The sequence below is a fragment of the Cyrtonyx montezumae genome, unplaced genomic scaffold, assembly GCF_038088225.1.
Source record: "Cyrtonyx montezumae isolate F1298 unplaced genomic scaffold, pur_monq_1.0 scaffold_0, whole genome shotgun sequence".
Classification (NCBI taxonomy): Eukaryota; Metazoa; Chordata; class Aves; order Galliformes; family Odontophoridae; genus Cyrtonyx; species Cyrtonyx montezumae.
The window spans coordinates 34,376,166-34,397,539 of NW_027071824.1; the positions used below are offsets into that span (position 1 = coordinate 34,376,166).

Here is a 21,374-nt window from a genome sequence, read left to right on the forward strand (position 1 = left end):
GAGCAGAGGTTTGAGAAGTGTCTAATTAGCTGAAACAGCTTCTGTTGGCAGGGAACATGTTCAGTTGGAAATCTTAACTAATTAAACAAACGAAGGGTAAAGAAGTGTGTGTGGAGGGAGTTGGTTTTGTTTCGTTTTAAACGATCGCAACACAGCTTAACTTTTTAGATGTGTGTTTTTATTTTAAAAATATCTTCCCTAGTTACATGACAAGCCTATAGACATTCTGGGGGTTATTAAAATGTATTAAATATATAAACAGAGGGAGAGATTTTTCTCATAATAACAAATTCAGGAAAAAAGCTTCAAATATCATATTGTGGAGTCCTGAAGTATTGCAGATTTGTTTCCTCTGTTAAGAATGAGCTCTGCATAGTGACTGAGGCTCTGAAACTCTGGTTTTAATCCCAGTTTCACTGAACTTCCATGTGGGGTTTATGTAGATACATTCTACTTTCTGCTTTGAATAGTTCGGTTATTTTTTTCCTGTAACTGCACTGCTTATGTTCATGAGATAAGCACATCAGCAGAGGAGTAATACCAAAGGCAGGATTCTTGTATATATCAGAGCAATTATTCCAGACATCTTGAAGAATGAAAAATATCTTTCCATTAGCTAGATTCACATTATCCCAGAGCTTTCCTCCATGCTTGAAGGGACGCCAGAAATGTATTTTTACGCAAGGTTATAGGACTGTCGGCAAGACTTGCTTTTTCCTCACACTTCCTGCAGGAGAAGAGCACAATAAATAGACCCTGATCATGACCTGCTTTTTTTTTTTTTTTTCCTCACAGTAGTATTTTGATTTATTGATGTTAATCTTAAAAAAGAGCGATGCTACACAGATGCATAGGAGAATTTCCCCAAATGCCTGCATGCATATGCCCAAAATAAGAAGGGAAGAACATTGTTCTGTACAAGGGAGGGGAAAAAAAAAAAGCTGGCCTGATACTAGTGACACTTTTTCTTTTTTCCTCTTTCTCCTCTGCTACCATCCTTCATCCTGTTTGTGACTTTCCAGGCCTTAGATGCAAGTTCACCTGTACCTGCTATTAATGAAGACAGCTTGGGGCATGAAGTCCCACCAGAGGAGCCTCAGCAGCCAGGAACTGTTACGATACCTCAGGAGCTGACTGGGCAGCAATCAGAAGTGACTTCAGCACTCCAAGAGCCCCCTGAACAGCACACAGAGGCCCTCATAACAAACGGTAAGTAAATACCCGTGTTTAATGGACTAATCTTAGAGACTGGATGCTAAACAGAGTGAGAAGTTGAAACAAGATTTCAACTGGCCTTAGCGTAGTGAAGAGGTAATTATTCAGGTGGTCTCTTGGTTACTCAAGTGCTTTTAGGATGCTATTTTATGGTGATGTATTTTCCTTATGTCAGAGTTCAGGTACAAAATGAGTTAAGGCTGAGACTGTCAGTAGAACAGGATGTCATCCTTTCTACCTTCAGGGTGCTACCTTTCCCATAGTAAAGGCCTGAAGTGCCGCTGCTTGCTGTCAGTGTCTTGAGCATTCACCTGAAAGAATGGCTCAATTTCCCCTTCCTCTGTTAGGGTTTTATGCTGCATAGATCTCTCTCTTCTTTCACAGGGCTTTTTATTATATTTTAGTATATTCATTCACTAATGTTATTGGTGTTGATAATAGACTGGTTGAGGTGGGAAGGATCTCAGGAGGCCCTCGGCTCCAGGCTTTGCTCAGGCCTGGAGCAGGCTGCCCAGAACCATGTCCAAGTGGCTTTTGGAAAACTATTTTGAACTCACAAGAAGGGACAGGTGGCTGATCCTTTGGTTCTGTTTTGATTAAAGCTTTTTCATACCGATTCTAATCGGATTTTCATTTTGACCCCAAAAATCTTTCTCACTGTGGGGATCCACTGTGTGCTCTTTCCTGGGAATCTCTCCTGCTCTGCAACCATGCTGCTTGTTCTTCTGTTCCTGCCCTTGCCAGACTTCTGTTCCTGTTCCTTCCAGTGTTGGGAGGCATCAGTTGCCAGTATCCATCTGTGGGCTGACCTTCTCAGCAAGGCGTTGGGAGGGCAGGTGGGGGGGGGACTTTGGTCAAAGCAGACTGTGAATGCTGTGGAATGAGGGAGCAGGGGAGGGGATGGAGGGGAAAGGGAGGTGAGACCACGTTTTTCAGTGTCAGCCTCTGGAGCAGCTTGTGGCAATTGTCGCCCTTAATGTGTTCTAGGCTTTGAATTTTAGTAGAGGCAGTTTTTAGCTACATCTTCAAATTAATTGCCATTACTGATATCCCAATAGGAAACGTTCCATATTTTGTTTTATGTGGAGCTTTTGTACCTTATTCTTTATCTTTTTGGCAGAGGCTTTGGGCACTGTAAAACTGGAATGCAGTATATTTTCTTTCATTCATGTTGAACACTGTTCCCATTTAAAATTTCCTCTGAAGTGGAGAGGGATGAGAGAAGTTACTGAAAGTCATGAAGAAGGAGAAATTACCCAATGATTTGAAGTAGTGTCTGTAGATTTCATGTTATTCAACTTCTGGATCAAGAAATAGAATTATTCTGGACTGAGTAATAGGAAAGGCCTTTAAAATGGCGTGAATTTCAAGTTAATAGTCATTTTTATTGATTGATTATGAGTTGTAGCTTTAATTTCAGACATTGTGTTTCTGAGGTGTATCTCATCTCTTCTTCATTATACAGGTGGTTATAGGTGATGAAATGCACGATGCTTTATGGGCACAGCGCTGGAAATGTGTGCTTGAATAGATTGCCCAAAAAAGGCTTTACTTTCTTTTCTATCACCTTTCATGTGTTGATATTGCATGATGATTGTTGAATGGAATTGCACTTAGGTGGTAGCAAGCTTTATATGAAAAGCAAAGCAGTTCCATGGGTTTGCTCTCAAAGTTTAAACTTACAAAAAAAAAAAACCCAAAAAACCTATGGAGTACAGAATATATTTTCTACTATGATGACACTATCCATAGAGAGAAAAACTGTTAAAGCACAGACAAAGCTGGTTCTTCAAGTGAATACTGCATTCAGATATCCATCTCTCTTTGTATCCACCCTCTTTTTCCCTGCAGTGTCTGATCCACATGTCCTTAAGCAGATGAATAAAGGTGGGGGTGAAGTATCTTTTACGTACTCCATTCAGAGAAATCTCTGTAAAACACTGTAGCTCTACATTTTTGTTTCACCTTGTTTGTGAGCTCTTTAAAACCAGAAATAAAGCACTGTGGCAACAGAGATAATTGCTAATGGTGAAGGAATTCAGAGTCTTTTTTTGTTTGTGGTCCTGCTCCCCAGCTCAGTTGGGTCACTGTTTGAGTCTTGCATTTGGAAGGTTGTTGGAGAGAGGCAAAACTGATCACTGTTGTTGCTATCATGTGAAGGTAACTGGAAAGTGCTGGTGGACGCAGGCACAGATACAGGCTGTGTGTGGCTGGCCAAACACCTGGGCATCAGCTGAGCTTTGGAGATAGCCGATGCAATCTGTAGGATTATTGTCACTAACAGGAAGTAACCCGTATCAGAGGCTGATATTTTAGTACTTTTATTTTTTTAATCAAATTGTATTCTCTTTCACTAGCAGTAAGCGTGATTGGGATATTACGTGGCTATAATACAAGCATCCAGAGGAATAGCAGAATTTGAGATGACTATGTCATTAGGTTATAGAAATATTAAATATATTAAAAATAAATGAAAAAACCTCAACAGCTAAGTGACTGTTAAGAGGTGAAAGAGCAGATGATCTGCTATGGAGTAACAGAAGAATTTGATAAGCTTTTTGGTTGAGAAGTTAACTACCTCGGGCCCTTAGATAGCATCTTTTGAGGGATGAGTTTGGCGTGGATACTGTGTGACTGCTTCAGAAAGGTGTTTCAGAAGTTGGAACTGAAGCAGTGTGTTGTTCAGAAACTGATTATTTTGTAGTGCGAAGCTTATACTTCCTCTGGGGGGGAGGAAAGGAGTGCCTGGATTGAAAAGTATCAAGACAAATACTTCTGAGCGTAATTACTTTAATTGCCAGCCACAAAGGGATGGAAAGAGAATAGTTAAACTGTACTTCTGCAGCCTCCAAACACTTCCAGAGCCTCACACGGGGTCTGGTAGCCGGCAATTGGTGCTGGCGCAGGCAAGGGGAGGGATCCCACTCCTTGTTGGTGCACCGTGTGAGCCCAGCCCACCCCCAAGTCGCTTTTGCTCCCTCTGTTGAGCAGTGAACAGCTGAGGAGGGAATGGTCCACCACCGCGAGCATCTGCCAAGGGAGAGAGGCTCTGGAAGCACGGCTTTGGTCCGCCCTGCTCATCGCGTCTGGTGAGGCAGGAGGCTGCTCCAGACCAGCAATATCAGGAGCAGCATACTGTGAGAAGGAAGTTTCTTGTTATTAGTGTAATTTAGAAATGCTCGGGACCATAACAATCACGGGTAAGGCAGTGTGGCATTGCTAAAACGTAAGCACTTTTTTTTTTGTCTTTTTCTCCGCTGGTTAGTGCCTGGCTTAGCTGTGTGACTGCTGCAGTGGGTTTGTGGCTTGCTGGGGTGGGGTGCACCGTGTTGTGTGTACTGGAGCACCCCTCGGGCTCTCACAAGTAATGTGTGATCTGTGATAGGTTTCCTGGTGGCGGAGCAGGAGGTAACAACTTCTGCCATGAGTATCTGATCTGAGTGAGAACCATTTCACAGCGAAACTGCTGAAATCTTAAAAATTCTTGTCACTTCAATTGCATGTTTTTGAAGTGGCAGCTCTAATGCAAGGCTAAGGTACTTAAAGGTGCTTGCAGTTCCTTTCTGTGGTGTTGGGGTGTGAGGTGTTGTCTGAAATGGAGCAGTAACAACAAAAAAGACAGCAACGGTTTTACTTTAATCTCTTGACTACAGTAAAATTCTGCTGTGTCTCATGAGCTAAACCCAGTGCAATATAAGGACATGTCGAAGTGGGCATCTTTTATCCATTGTCAAATCATTTGCATGAGGAAAGTGGGTCTTTAACTTCGCTTATAAGGAAGCAAAATCCAGAGGAGAGGAACAGTGTGGCATAGGAATGGGTGGATGTATGTCAGAGGGATCTCAGCGTGCGAGCTTGATGCTATGTGCATAGGGCTCTGTACTGCTTAGGAGAGATTGGTGTGAGACACTGAAGTGTGAGAGCTCATGCCACAAACCAGCTGGGCTTTCTGAAAAGATTTTAATGTATCACTCCTGTAAACAGTACAGAGAGGGGGAAAAAAAAAACTTTACGCTGCTGCTTTTGCACAAACTTTTGTCTTTCTCTGGAAATAATGCAGCACTATGGTGTTTAATTAAAAAAAGCTTAGTTGCCTTAAAGGTAATCAGTACACATCAGAGAACTCCCCTCATAGCAATGTCTTTAGGAATCTGCTCAGTCTGTACTGCACTGTGTGAATATTCGTTTGTTTGCTTTTATTTTGTTTGCTGGCGCTGGCGAACTGCTTCAACAAATGGTGGGGGCTGTTCATGCAGAGCACTCTGCTGTTACAATACCTCCTGACAACAAAGCCTGCAGAAGTCCAGCGCCGTTTGGAGCTGACCCTGGGGAGGACTGTACGTGATTTGAATCAGTTAGTAGGGGAGGGGGTATCCCACTGCTGTTTACAATGAGGTTTTCATTAAACTCGATGTTTAATGAGCTTATCACATGCTGAGTCTTTTTCCTCAAGGGTTCTCTATTTTTTATTTCCCTTTATTGTTAGTATTTAAAGGTTAAACTGTTTTTCAAAAGCGATGTCTTTATAGGGTTGCACAGTTTAATCATCTGAGGTTTTCCTTATTTAATAATGCTTGTAGAAACTTGAATTTTCACTGCATCATTACTGCTTGTGTAGTGCATTTTGCAAGATCTGTGCCCACGTTATTGTTCAGGGACAGAGTTATTGCAGGGACAGAGTGCATTTCCTTGTTGGTATGCAGGAGCGTATTAAGCTATCATTTGTCTAATTAGTGTAGCTCAACAGCATCTCCTTTGTTTGTGTGATGGTAGTTATCCTTTATGCAGATGCTTTGAACAACAGCAGTAACAACCTTTAAAAAAATCCACCTTCTGCATTGTGCATTTTCATTAGGGGTTCTCAACGACCACTGGGCCGTATTGCTTATCCCTTCCTTGCTCCTAGCAGAGCAGATCCTTTTCTCAAATTCCCAACTGCTAGTGGTGCATCTGTCTTGGGTTTAGTGAATACATTCTATTTTAAAAAGCAAAACAAAGTCACAGAACATGAGATGTAGACGGTATGGACAACCATGAAATCTCATAAACATTTGCAGCATGCCGGGTTCGGTTCACAGGCAGAACAGCTGGACTGCTTGGAGAGTAGTTTATTGTTGTGAGTGCATTTAGTGAAAAAGCTCTAAATACGGTAACTGTATATCCAAGCCACAGTTAATGACCTTCCTGTTACAAAAGAAAACAGTTTCAGAGGATCTGCACTGCTGTCTTCTTGAGCATTAGTACTGTTCTTTTTGTGTTTTTTGTTTTAAAAACATTGAAATGAAAGAAGAAACATCTTTGAAATCTAATGAATGAAACGTATGATGTCCCGTTCTGGAATCTGAGAAGTTAGTCTCTGTTGGAGCAGACAAGTACAGCTAAAGCATAAACTTCTAAAAATAAGTGGGTTGCGAAATACATTGTACAGCATCACAGCGGAAATGCTTTGTTTTAAGTTTATTTCATACAAGGCTACGTGCAGTGTCCCTTTCTGGGGACGTTGCTTTTGCTTTCTTAAGGAGCCCTTAGCCATGAAAGATTACAACTGTCTTTCAACTTTTTCCCATTTATTTATTTATTTATGTGAGATCTTAGGGCTTAACTCTTCAGTTGCCTTTCAAGTACCAGGGAACTGAAGGCTGAACTTAATGAGGCTCCTTGTTGTTAAAGCTTTGGCAGAAGAACACAATGAGAGAGTGCACGTATACGCTCTGAGTTACGTTACGCAAAAATCTTTACGTCCTCCTGCAGTATTTATTTATTCTGAAGGAAACCTCTCCCCCACAGTTAATGCTGTGAGTCAGTCCGTAGAAATAATGGAGGGAATAGAATGGGGAGGGAAAAAAAGTGTGCTTTCCATGAGATAAAAATGTATATGTTGAAGGAGAAACACAAATATCGTGAATAGTGGGGAAAGGAAGGAAGAATTTGAAATAAATTGTCAAGAAGCAGCAACAGCACAGATGAACCACGACAACGAAGCCCCCAGGTTTGTTAGAAAGGCAACACCTGGGCATATTTCTGCTTCAAGCTGTTACTGCAGAGTGGGTGGGGGGTTTGTTTCATTTACTAAACATGACCTCCTGAAGTCTGTGGAGGAAAGAAATCGTGAGTTGGAAAATAGTGTCCAAGTCCTGCACTGTTCAGTGAAAATTCAAAAGCACAGCTTATTTATTTTCATCATGTTAAGTATTCAGTTTCACTGATAATTCCCAATAGGTGCTTTGTTCTAAATGAATTTATTTAAGGCAGGTTTTTTGCAGATGTCACTTCAAAATGTGTTTTGTCGGGTTTGTTTCATTTTTGACTACTGATTCTCTATTTGGATCAGTTGTTAGCCTTGCTTGACTTGGTCTTTAAATGCTTCTGCTAATAATAATTGTCATTAAAGAAAAATGCATTTAATGAATGAGAGCTTGGTATTAAGCTCAGTTCAAATTCCTTAAATTGTGTTTTCCTGCATCCCCATCATGTGAGTTCCATGGCAGTAGGTGTTCTGTACATGTGGTGCTTGTGGCAAATCTCAATACAGTGCTGGAAAATGATTCTGAAATCATCCCTCGGCTTCAGTTTTTGTTTTTTGTTCAGGTTCAAGCAATCCCACTGAGTGCGGGGTGTGTGTGACTACGAGTAGGATCTGGCCTGAATACTTAGGCACTGCATAAATGAAAACAAAACAGCAACAACATAAGTCTTCTGGAGTCTTTCAGTGGTCGGTTGGGTTGGAAACACAGGACACAGGGTGTGTGTGACATCCATCTGATAGACTTAGAATGCAGGGAATTTGTGGAAAAAATCCAGCACAGCGCTTCAAATCCTTAGGGGAAAAAGTCAACCAGCTCCAGATGTTGACATGGTTGTCTGTGAGCACTCCAAATGCTGTGGGTTTAACTCTTGCAGTCAATGCTTTTTTCCTGCTGGCAGCTACCAGCAGAGGAGCATTCTTACTTCAGGAGACAGAGGAGGTGGTGGGAGCAGCTAAGTCCAGCTGCCACGGTGGCTCTCTTCCTGCTGAAGAAGTGCTGTTCATTAACTTAATTTTTAATAGAGTGAGGTAGGAGTTGGTTTGCTTTTCCATCATCTCATTAATGTACTTCTGATAAAATGCAAATAAATCCTTACTGTGGACTAAGCTGCATAAGTAAGTTTAAAAAAGAAAAAAGTCAAGCTCTTCTCCTTAGCCAAGAAATATCCTGTTTCCTTCAGGAGGAAGGAGGCCACTTGCAGTGGTTAAAGCACAAACAGCACCTTGATTCCATCTTAAAGTGCTTGAGAATTTCACTGGTAAGCAAGCAGTTAAAATGGAATTTAAGCTTTAGTCCTTAGCCATGCTGGGTTTAAGCAGTGAAGTGGATCGATGTTGTGCTATGACTTCTGTCACTGCCTCTGGCTGTAGCTCTGTTCCTGCATGAGCCCATGGCTGGTGGAGTGTGGCCTTACCCCAGGACAGGCCAACAGAAACAGTGTTCAGAAGCATTTCAAGTTTTGGAGAGGATCTCTTATGTTCCTGAAGGATGCTTTCAAGTCCTATGGATTGATTCACAAAGTGCTGGCTGCCTTGCCAAAGTACCTGTGGCAGTGACTGCTGCAGTGCTCTAAACACCATGTGCAGATAGCCTGCAAAGCCTTTGCAGCAGGGCTGTTCCTTGTTTGCTTTGCACTCAGAAATGCACTAGCAGTGTTTGGGCACCAAGGATGTCATTAATAAAAAATGTCACTAAAGAATCCAGCTGCTGAACAGCAAGATCAGCATGCATAGCTGGCTTTTCAGCTCTTCTGTTTAACATGTGCCCTTTGGGTAGCAAATTACCACCTAGGTTTTATCTTGGGGAGGTGTGGTGTGGTTGTGAGCAGCACTTGGCTTGTCCTGAAGCCAGGACAGTGCCCAGTGGCATGGGGTGGTTGTCCTGCTGCATCACCCTTACCTGGGGAATGGCACCATGGAGCAGCTCAGAGCAGTGGTTCACATGGGAAGGAGCACAAGGAAGCAGCAAAGCAGGGCTAAGAACAAGGGCAAGGAGTCACCCCATTGGTGGCAGCTGAGCTCTGCGGTGCTGAGGGGAGAAATGCCTACCACGTGTGCAGTGAGGGTGTGATGCTCAAGTGATACCTGGAGCAGAGCTGCAGCTTTTCTTATTGGTGTAAAAATGTGTTCTGTCACTCTTGTAAAGTTGCCTTTAACTTTTGCAGTTTCCTTAATGAAGTATTGCAAGGCACTGTGTTTTCTGGTCTCACAAGGGAGGGTCTCAGTGCTGTTGATCTGCTTTAGCAGTTCTTAAAAGCTTATCCCTGTGCCTCTGAGCTTCTGTGTTATCTTTGTTTTCTGATTCCATTTGCTGTCTTACTATATACCAAGTGGACCTACAGGTTTTGTAATAGTTTTTTCAGCTCTTTTCACCTGCAAAGCTTTTTATTTTTATTTTTATTTTTTTTTCAGTTACCAGGTATTTGTATTAGTGTGTCATGAAAGCATCAATTTACAAATGAATGAGCAAAAATCCCTGGAATGCTTATCGTGAGTATGGAGAGATGCCTTTATCAACTAGCCTTATGCCTTATCTCTCGCTTCAGAAATAAATACCTAATTCATTCATACTGTGTCATTCTTCTATTATAGCAATCCTGTTTACCCGAAACTCCTCTTAATTCCTAGAAACAAGTTTAAGAGAGGGGAAAAAAAACCCATAGACTCAACTGCAACTATAAACTTAAAAATAAGTTAAACCTCTTTTTTTCTTCCTTCTCTTTCCAAAATGGTAAGCATGCCTTCACAAGGGCTCATGCAGAAGGAGGGGAAAGCCCTTACAAATATGTCTGTTCCTTCTCAGTGGTTGCCCACGAGGATCCACAGTGCCTTTTCTCTTTTCTTCTACCCGCACTGCCTTTCTGCTTCTGCTCTTTCCCACACAGAGCCAGCATCCCCAGCTGGCTCACAGCTCTGGTTTTTGCTCTGCCTTTATCTGAGTCATGTCAGATGGAGACAGAGCATCCCCTGTGTGAGAATAAGCATGCAAACAACACTTACAGAGTAGACAAAGGGAAGAAATATCACCACCTTCGCCTGGGGGGAAGAAAGCAGAAGAGTTAATACTACCAAAAATGTTGCTGTATTTAAAACAGCAGTACTTACAAGCGTTGTTCCCATAGGTACTTACCTATATATATATGTATATTTGTTTATACATATAACTGTGTATCTATCCATTTGTATATGTATTAGGGATTATATTGAAGAGCTAATCTACCTGTTGCTAAATAACTTTTTAAAAAATCTGTTATGTACTGTAGTATTTGAAGAAATACTGATGACTTTGTGAATTCCCACTGAACCACGATAAGCTTCCTGTTCAAATTATGTATTTTGATGGCAAGGGGAATGCATTTTTTTTTATTTATTATTTTTTTATTTTTTTCTGGGCCTAAGAATAAGTGAACATGGATACAAATGCAGTTCCTTATGTAGTACCAGTGTGCAACTACATATGTCTGATTCACAACCTGACTCAGATGCGGATGACTCAGTTTGGATATTTCTATCATTGTTTGAAAAGTTCAGGGACCTATGCTGTTATCAAAGGTCACACTTGTAAGTGACTCAGAATTAACGATTAAAGCAAGTAATTTTAAACTGTTAGATAAGGAAAAAAATAAACAGCTTTGTTTATGTCAATTGAGAAGCAGCAACCAGTAGACTCCTGATAGTGAATGTAAACATAATTTACCCTCTACACAGTGGTTAGAAGCCTATAGGCTTTGTTTTAATTTTTCAGTTGTTTCAGCCCTGCCTGAGGTATGTTGTCCCTGCTCTTACAAAGACGCAGCCCTTTCTAAGGGGGATATATTCTAGCAGTGTTGAGGAAGCGTTTAGGCTAGAAGTGACCTCTGGAGCTCAGTGGTCCAGCCCTTGGGCAAAGGAAGGCTCGCTGCAGTTGGATCCAACTTACAGATGGATCAAGTAAATACTGAATCAGGTTTTGGGAATGCAGTGATGTATGTGCTTTTGAAATCTGTCTCCTGCATGTCCTTCTCCTAAGATGTTACCATTTAACATTGGATTGGGTTTTTTTTTTGTTTATTTGTTTGGTTTTTGTGTCGGTCACCTTGACATTCCAGCAAGAAGAGCACACTGCCTCATGCGTGCCCTTTTACTTGCATCTGTTACACAAGATCAAGTGTCAATAATAATGTTAAATTGAAATCCTGGCAGGACCAAAGAACAAGAATCTTTTGGTGTCTTGATCATGCCGTGGACTTTATCTTTGTGTGTTGTTCTGTTCATCACACAATTGTTACTGAAATCCCAACTCTTAACAACAGCAGCTTAGTGCTCTTTTGTGTGTGTGTGTTTAAACGGCCTAAGTGTCCTCATTCCTCTCCAAAATTCCTTGGAAAAAGAAGTGTTGTGCTTGCATTTAGGATTATTATAGCAGTTTGTTAATAACTTGTAGAACAGTGTTACCTATTTGGGGGCATGGAGAACTTGCAGTTTTGTGCTTTATGGTGAACATATGCTGGCTTCCTAACTGCCACATTTCAGGGGGATTAACTTGTACACCAGTCTGTGAGTTCCTTCAGCTCATAGCTAGAAGGACTGATAATACTTAAATTGTCCTAGCAAGATTGAGAGGGTGGCTGCCAATATCCTGAAGGAAAAACTCAAACAGTGCTCAAGAAAGAGGCAGTGCAAACAGAGATGTGTGAGGACTGGAGGGTAGGATTTTACCTGCTTGAGTAGTAACAACCTCATTAATTTTGAGCAATGTCGGATTGCCGTAGATGATGTTTGTGTCTGGCAGTGGTGATGTGATACATGGGACCGTTCCAGGATTTATGATCTTTAAAACAAATATGTTGTAATGCAACTGTCCTGGGGTTTACAAGTTTTCAAGAAAAATAGGCAATTTCTCATAGGCATTTTCACATTTCACCATTCTTTTGGGACAGAACTGTAAAATGAGCTTTCCTTTACTTGTCGTCAATTTAGGTCAGTACTTCTCCCTTCCCACTCCCCAAGGTTTCCTTCTACAGGGGAGGATTCTGAGCTTTACTTCAGAAATAATGACGTATGTGATTCTTTACATTCTTTGAGTAATAACTGGGTAGAAATGAAAAGCTTGTCCCATAAGTTTGCCCTAAGGTCCAAAAGAATTAAAAAAACTGCACAAGAGAAGAAAATAAAGAGCTTTAAAGGTGCAATTGTAAATAAACTTTGAAAGGATGTGTATAATGAAATGAGAAAGGAGAGGGATTAAAGTAATCTTTGATCAGAAAAACTAGTTCTAAAAATGTTAACAGTAGTGTGTAGAGGCACACAGATAATAGAATGTTTATGTTGAGGAAAGCTATATACACGTATGTATATATGTAAAGGTATAATACAGTAATAAATCAAGAAGGAAAATATGTATTTTTTTAACAGTTGAACAAACAGAATCTTCCAGTATAACTCCAAAGGAAGACAGCACCCAAACCATGGAGACAAGTCCATCTGACTCAAGCGCTCAGAACGGTGTAGCTGCTGAGAAGGAGGATGCTCATATAGATAAGCGGTTGCCATCTTTGGAAGAAGATGCAGAAGATGCTGAACATGCATCTGAGCCACAGTCTTATGATCTGGGCTTTAAAAAGGTTTTTAAATTTGTTGGATTCAGATTCACAGTAAAGAAGGAGAAGACAGGAAAATCAGAACCAGTTCAATTGCTTACTGTAAAGAAAGAAGCACAGGTCTCTGAAGGAGCTGATGAGCAAAAAGAAGTCAGCTCTGAAGAAACAGTGATGCCTGAAGATGCACCCCCTGCAGAAGACAACACCAAAGATGCACTGAAAAATGAAAAAACAGAAGATGAATCTCCTAAAACACCAGAAGCGAATGAGATTTGTTCTCAGTCATCTGCTTCAGCCACTGACACTGCTTCACCGTTAAGAAAATTTTTTTCTCAGGGATGGACTGGATTTAGAAAAAAGAAGAGTTTTAGGAAGCCCAAAGAAGATGAACAACAGTCTCCTACAAAAGAAGAGCAAGAAAAAGAGGGGGCAACATTAACGACTGGAACCAGCGAGGAGAAATCAGAGTCTGAGAAACAAGTTGAAGAGAAGGATGTGACAGCAGTAACCATTGAAACACATGAGAAGGAGCAAACTGAAGATGAAAAGCAAGAGTCAAAGACTGCAGTAACTGTAGGATTTGATGTAAGTGAGAAGAAGGAGGTAACCGAGCATGATGAGCAAGATGTAGCAGCAGCAGCAGTTGCTACAGCAGGTGCGAAGGAGGAAAAAGCTGAAGATGGAGAAAGTAAATCAGTGGAAGTCTCAGAAGCTCTTGGTAAAAAAGAAGAGAAAATTGAAGGAGAGAAAGAAAGTGAAATGACAGAGAAACCGCTAACAGCAAAGGCAGTGATGCCTGTAATCACAGCAGGTGTGGATGGAGAATTGAAAGTATCCTCAGAAGTCCTACCTGTAGGAAAAGATCTGGACTCAACAGAGAAATGTGAAATAAATGACCAAACTGAAATATCCTCTGAAGAGAAACTTGGAGCAGGGTCTTTATTGGCAACTGAAATTTCTAGTGAAGAGTTCAAAAAATCTGAAGGAATAGAAGGAAGTAAACTGGAGAAAGGAACGTTTGATGGAAAAACAGAGGCGGCAGAATTGGAAATTTCACCCGTGACACAAGTTGTCACTGAAAAGTTAGAGACACAAGAAGTAGCTCAAGATGGAACCACAGAGATGGCAGCAAGCAAAGATGTCGAGGCAAAACTGGCTCCGGAAGCTGCTGGACCAAAGTCCTTTTCTACTTCTGAACAGTTATTTGACACAGAGGATGATCAGCAGTCGGTCAAACCCACTGGTGAAGGACTGCAAGACAAAATTGGCACTGATGGTATCAAACCTGGTGAAATAACCACAGAAATAACTCCTGAGGAAGCAACTGGAAAGAGGCCTCCAGAAGGTATCACAAATGAAGCTGAACTGCTTTCTTCTCAAGAAAAAACTAAATTACAAGGTAGCCCTTTAAAGAAACTCTTTACAGGTACTGGCTTAAAAAAACTGTCTGGAAAGAAGCATAAAGGCAAAAGAGAAGAATCTAAGTTAGGGGAGCAAGGAGAACTAACTCAACACTTATCAGATTCCCCAGATAGCCCGGAAGAACAAAAGGCAGAGAGTTCTGCTTCTTCTCCTGAGGAGCTGAATGAAATTCCTTCCTTGGAAAAATCTGTAGATGGAACGCAAGTCTCAGAAAATGAAGATGCTACAGTTTCAGATGCGGAGAGAAAAAGAGAAAGCGTTACACCTTGGGCATCTTTTAAAAAGATGGTGACTCCCAAGAAACGTGTAAGAAGACCTTCTGAAAGTGATAAAGAAGAAGAAGTTGATAAGACAAAGAGTATTGCAACGTCAGCAACTGAAAACGCAGCTGAAGAAAGTCAGGTAGAGTTGAAAGAAAATGGAATGGACCAGAAACCGGAGAAAGTCACAGAAGAGCCAAAAAGAAAGGTCGACACCTCCGTGTCTTGGGAAGCTTTTATATGCGTAGGTTCTTCAAAGAAAAGAGCCAGGAAATCATCATCATCTGATGAAGAATCTGAACATAAGCTTGGTCAGGAAAGCCAAAAAATAGAAGAATCTGGACAGAGCAAAGAAACAGCAACAGATGCGATTCTTACTAGCTCTCAGGAGAGTGATCAAGGACAAGGGAATTCATCTCCAGAACAAGCTGGAAGCCCTTCTGAGGGTGAAGGAATTTCAACATGGGAATCGTTTAAAAGGTTAGTCACTCCAAGAAGAAAATCCAAAACGAGAATGGAAGAGAGAACTGAAGACTCTGTCACAGGATCTAGCCTGGAGCATTCAACATCAGATGGTGAGCCTGGAAAAGACGAATCATGGGTTCCGTTCAGGAAACTTATGCCTGGCCGTAGGAAGAAAAAGTCAGATGGGAAGCCAGAACCAACTCATCTTAAGCAAGCAAGAGAAGACATGGCAGAAGCAGCTGAAGAAGATTCGGACGTTCCAGCTGTTGTTCCTTTGTCTGAATATGAAGCAGCAGAGCAAGAGAAAATTGAAGCCCAACAAGTAAAAGACGCCCAAGTATTGAAAGAACGAAGCACAGAGGATGAAAGAGTTGAGAAATCAGAAGATTCAACATGTGTTAAGCAAGCCAGTGAAGGGCTAGTACATGCAGTTACTGTTACTATTGTGGAAGGGGAAAGAGCAGTTACAAGCATTGAAGAAAGGTCACCATCGTGGATATCTGCTGCTCTGACAGAATGCGTTGAGCAGGAAGAAGAGGAAGAGAAAGAAACTGAGAAAGCACTTGAATCAGATGTTGTTGTAGAAGAAGTGATGGCAGTTGCTAAGACAATGCCAGAGATGAGAAAGGATGTAAGTGATGATACCGCAGCAAGTGAGCTAGAATTAACTTCAGAGGCGGTGACTGCTCTAGAGGAGACAGCAGAAGCTTCCTGTGCTGAAGAAACAATGGAAGTGTCCCTCGCTGAAGAGACAACTGAGATGGTTTCTGCTGTTTCACAGTTACTAGAAACCCCAGATACTACAGAGGAAGTTACACCTGTACAAGAAGTAGAGGCCACTGAACAAAATTTGAAAGAACTAGACAAGCAGACACAAAAAGTTCTTCATGAAGTTGCTGAAAGAGTAAAGTCTTCAGGTGTAGCACAACTGGATTCTGAAAGAGGCACGACAGCAACTGTAATTACAACTGTGCATAAAAAAATTGAGCTGGAAGTGAAACATGATGCTAAGGATGAGGAAATTGTAGGTCAGGAAAAGACTTCGCTTGAACAGTCCTTGAAAAGAAGAGAGCATCTGGAGGATGATGTCCAGCCCCGGGAAGGTGCAGGGAGTGTTCAGGGTGAAGATGAAATTGAAGAGAAGGTACACGAAGGTTCAGAGAGAGGTGAAATATCTGCTGCAGTGAAAGAAAGCGCAGAAGAACATGAAAAAGTGGATGTACTGAGAGATGAAGGCCAGTGGCAGGCATGTGAAGAAGCAGTTGCAGAAGACCATCAAGAAATAGCTGAAGTGCAGAGGACAACAGAGGAACCTTCATCACAAGATGGCGAAGCGGTCGCTCTCAAGGATGAGCAATTAGCAAAGCAGAAGCCTTCAGAACAAGAGAAACTGCCCCCAGCAGACTTGACAGCAGATAAGAGGAGAGACGACCATATTCCAGAAGTGCAGGCTGCAGTAAGTATTACATGAAACACAAATACTGATCTGTCAGGAAAAACAGAAAGATATTACACCTGATGTAGAACTAGGCTGTGGCAATATGCCTATCAAAGACCTTTGTTGTGCAGTAACTGAAGTTTGTTTTCGCTGAGTCAGATGTACAGAGGTCCAGAAGCAGCAGCTGCAGATAGTTGTGTTGCAGAGTGTGGTAGATGTAATTCCTACAAAAAGGGGGGTGGGTGATATTGTACATTGATCAGAAGATGCAGAAAGCAATTGTCCTTAGCGTGCAGCACATTATGACTGAAGATATTATATGAAAGCATATAATACAGACGTGATCCATATGATACTGTGCATAGCAGCTGGTATCTTCAGTTGTAGGCATAGACAGTTGTAGCTGAGGCACTTCTGGAAAGGGAGGAAAAGAAATCACATTACTGTCTCAGTGTCACGGGGGAGTCACTGTGAGTGATTTGTTTCTATGTTCTTCCACCATCTTTTTGGTTTAGTTGGTGTTTCAAATGTGTCGGCTGTCCATCGTTTCCTGAGCTGTGTCCTGACACACTGGACATGCTGGGGTCTTTGTGGCCCGCTAAACTCAGTGTCAGCTCACGTCCTTCCCATAACCCTCCTTCCCACTCGGTCTTATATTCTGTCACTCTTCCATCCAGACTGTTCTCAGTCTCCCCCTGCTCACACCTCTATTACAGCTCTATTACCGTTCTCCACAGGTGCAGGACGAGATCGAAGATGAAACCTCTGCATTAGGATTTACAGGTGAAGAGCCTGCAGAACTCGAAGGAGAGGGCAAAATGCTCCCTGTGGGACCAGTGTGCATGAAAGCAGATGTCACAGAGGTCCCTGTCAATCCTGAGAATCAAGACAAAATTCCTGAGTTAGACTCACAAGAGCAAACTTGTATTGAAGAAGTTCCTAAAGAGGCACCTGTCCAGAGAGAGGAAGATGACACTGAGCTTCTTGGAGTAAAAAGCACAGAAGTCATTGCTGCTGAGGTCCCCATGTACAGTGAGGTAGAAGCATCAGTGCTTACACCAGAGACACCTGGCTCAGAAGCTGCTGAGCAGAGCGTGAGGGATGGGGAGGGCAGGAAGATTACAGCAGAAGATCCTGTCCCCATCCTAGAGCCAGGATGCATAGAAGGAATAACTGAAGCCCCCTCCCAGAGTGATGAAATCAAAGGTGGTGAAATAGAAGATTCTGTGCTCAGAACGGAAACACACTCACTGTCAGATAATGCTCTCACTGAGCACCCTTCCAAGACTGAAGAAGACAGCGAATCTGCTTTAGCATCAGTGTGCCTAGATGTCACTGAAAGTGGAAGCATCATCTGCACTGACGTGAGGCCTAAGATAGGTGAAATACAGAGCAGCTTAGCTGAAGAAAGGACTGCAGGAACAAAACAAGAACCTGCAGAAACCTCAAACTGTCAAGACTTTCATAAAGAAGAAAACATACATGGGCAGTTGATGGAAACAGTTGAAGAATTTGAATCTGGAAAACAGGAAGCTGTGAGGGATGGTGAATGTTATTCAACAGCTGTCCAGCAAGAGGTTTGCTCTGTGCAAGAGGAAGGCCGTGACTCGGCCTCCCCACCAGCTGAAAGCTCGGAGGCTCTGGAAGTGCCTGTAGCAGCTGCAGCAGCTGAAGAGCATGTAGTAGCAGAAGCTGCTACACCCACAGGCACAGCAGCCAAAACTGTAGACCCCTTGGCAGCCACTCCAGAACAAATGGCATCTGATGAGGTCCCAGCTTCTTGCACTGACTATTCAGGCTGTGAGACTGCAGAGCCTGGTATTGCAGAAGCACCCCAGCCTCAGGTAACTCATGCTTATGTTAATGGAATATCAGAGAAGCAAGAGAGTTTCCAGAGTATGGATCAGCCTGAACAAAACGCTGCTCCTTTAACTGACGGTCTCGCTCTCTCCCACACAGAATTTGAGACGGATGTTGTTCCTTCTGGGGCTATAGAGTCCCAGAGCACAAAAATCGTATTGAACGTCATCCAGACGGCTGTTAACAAACTTACAGAAACAGAAGAGGCAGCTGCCTTAGAGACAGAGCAGCACATGAAGTCCAGAGGGAAAAGCCCATCAGATGCTATTGTACCTGAACTTTTAGAAAGTGTGCAGGTAAAAGAAGAAGTATCAAGTAAAGAGCAAGAGCTCCAGCAGTCCCAACTAATCAAACATGCTACATTAACAGAGTCTGCAGAAATTCATGCAGCTGTAGAAAAAGCAAAAGATATGCTATTAACTTCTGAGGTCCTGGAAGATGGACAAGGTCAGAATTCTGACTTTGTGATTACTCCTGAAGACATTTCAAGGGAAGGTGTGAGAGTTCAGAACTCAGCATTAGAACTAAGCACTTCAGAAGATTCAACCAAAGACCTCCTAGACATACGCCCAGCAAAATTGAAGGAAAAGGAGATTGGGAAGGTTGTGGAGATCTCAGACCAACATATAGGTAGGCAGATGTGTGGAGAAATGGAGGAAGATGGTCACCCACCAGTGGAAGATGGGAAAACGCAAACGTGGCAGGACGATGGTTGCCAAGAAGACACAGCTTGTGATGGCCCACGAAGTCAGAACTCATTGGCTCCTGAGGCTTTGAATGTAAGTAGCATTTTTAGCCAGCAGTTTCTTAGTCTTCACAAGGAAGATTTGGGGATTTCTGTAAAAGTTGTCTTTTATTTTTAATTTTTTTTCCCCTCTTCCAGGAAAAGACAACTGCTCCCCACTTTAACAGGCCGCAGATTCCCCCCCAATACACTTTACTGTATCTCTGGCTACTTCATACCTTGCTGTTTTTTTCCATACAGATGCTTCCACATAAGAGGCCTTTGTCTCAGCCTGTAGTTTAGAGTGATGTTTCTTGGAGGTAGAAAATGTGATTCCCAATTTTCCTAGATTAAACACATGCAATACAAGTGTGTATAGGATTTAATCCACAGGCATGATTCCACGCAAACGAGGTTTTTTTTAGAAAATCCTGAAGGAGGTTTATGTTGCCTTCCACAGTAAACTTGAAGTGCTTCATTCCCAAAACTCTTTGCACTTCAGTGAAATCGGAATCAGAACAGGTGATAGTTATAGTCTCTCCCTCGGATATTTAGTGTGCTCAGTTAACTAAGCCATGTGAATGTCTTAATCCATTTCTAAAACTGCTTGAGAAAGATACTAAGATGCTCTTGAGATAAATAGTCATTAATAAGCTTTTTTTACTGTCTTTTTTCTTTCAGATGCGCTAAGGATCCACGTGGCATTTTGAGAGAGACCAGTGCTAGAGAACAACTGACAATCCTGTGAGAGAACCAGGAGCTTAATTCACTACCCTTTATTCTTGGATGTTAACACCTGCTCTTTTGAAGACTTTGCCTTTTTGTCATTAAAAACCAATGCCTTTAATATTGGATATATCCACACGTGTGTCCCATTCAAAGGTCATTTGCCTCTGCTGAAAATGTCCCATTTAGACTGGAGATGCACATCGGAGTGAATGGTCAGACCACTAGAATTCGTGCCAGAGTTGTTACCGTCCCCTCACTTAACGTGTCTGTCCCGTCTGTCCCACCTCCTTGAATTCTTCATTCATCCTTAAACCCCCTACCTCCTTTCTGCAGCCTCCCTTACTCCCAGCATCTTCCGTAGCTGCCTTGATTTGACCAGCGAGTGGCCACAGCTGCCACTCAACTTCTGTGCTGAAGGGGAAGAGGAGAGCTGACTGAAGAGAACTCGTGAGACTTCTGGCTGATAGAAGATGCGTCTGTCAAACAGCAGGAACTGGATCACGCACAGATTCTTGAGCAAGATGCTCAGGATTGCTGCCTTTCAGTCCCTTTCAGGTATCTCAATCTGTTTTTTTCAGTTCTGTTTGTGCAGGCCCGATTTAGTCAGAAATTATTTCTACAGTGTAGCTTGAAAGGAAGTTGAGAGTACTCTTTTTCTGTTGTTCAAGACTTCAGGTTTTGGGACTGGACTGAAACGTGTTGAATATTTATATGTATGTCTTAATCCCAGTTCTGATTTTAACGTAGAGCTCTGATTCTTCGTGCTGTTTAGGCGTACCCTTGAAGGAGTTTTGTAGAGTAGCCTGGAGGAAAGCGATATTGGTGGAGTGGAATTCAATAAAGTGTAGTTTCCTATTTATTGTTCCAGGTTTATCCCCTTGTAAAATGTCTCCAAAACTTGGCTGTCATGCTTTGAATATTTATATGTCAAATCTAAGCCCAGTTCTGATTTTAATGTAGAATTACAATATTTCTAAAGACAAAAGGAGAGCCCTGACCTGTGTCAGATCCAACTGTGCTGACAAATGTCCCCTCAACTTGCAGTCCTCTTCGGGTTTCTGAGAACCCTTTAGACTTACCCTTTCCCTGCTGTCTTGCTCATGTAGCAACCCCAGGTGTACTGCAGCCCAAAATCACACCCTGCTCTTTCCAGAGTCTGATCAGTCCTGATCGCAGCCACATCCATCCCCAAGGTTTCACCTCCACCCACATCCACTAATATCCATACTGCATGTAAGTATCCTCCTTTCCCAAGCCATGCCTGAACCTCTTTCCCATCACAGCATTGCCCATTTCTTGAAATCCTTGCTGCTCTTACCAGTTCCCCATCTTCCCTGAGGGGGAGTAGGAAGGAGGGTAAGGGCTTTGTAATGAATTCTGCCTTGGCTTGCAAAAGGTGGAAGAGAAGTTTGGAGTGCCAAGTTCCTAAAAAGCTCTGCCTAAGGTGGGTTGGACGGAGGTCGGACCAGGGTAAGCAGAGTGACCTAAAGATGGAAAGAAGCCTCACTGGGCTGTCTGTCCCCAACAGGAGTAGGTCCTTCCTTTTGTTGTTTACATTAGAATCAAACACGGGGTACAAGTCAATCCTTTCAGCTCTGATTTCTAAAGTGAAAGTTACAGATGGCACTTTGTGAAACCGATGCCACCAAGTGAACAA

General features: G+C 42.3%; 1 protein-coding gene across 3 annotated transcripts in view; it reads left to right on the top strand.

Annotated features, from left to right (window-relative positions):
- The window catches only part of AKAP12 (A-kinase anchoring protein 12), a 30,147-nt gene extending 9,059 nt beyond the window's left edge, over positions 1-21,088 (top strand). The window contains exons 2-5 of one of the 3 annotated variants that reach the window (XM_065731998.1): positions 1,023-1,209; positions 12,635-16,422; positions 17,142-19,043; positions 19,670-21,088. In XM_065731998.1, the coding sequence (XP_065588070.1) occupies positions 1,023-1,209; positions 12,635-16,422; positions 17,142-19,043; positions 19,670-19,678 (5,886 nt within the window). In that variant the 3' untranslated portion in view covers positions 19,679-21,088. Of the gene's footprint in view, positions 1-1,022; positions 1,210-4,332; positions 4,442-12,634; positions 16,423-17,141; positions 19,044-19,669 lie in introns of those variants that run through there. The other 2 variants (XM_065732007.1, XM_065732015.1) reach the window with 2 other exon arrangements.
- The last annotated feature ends 286 nt before the right edge of the window (positions 21,089-21,374 follow it).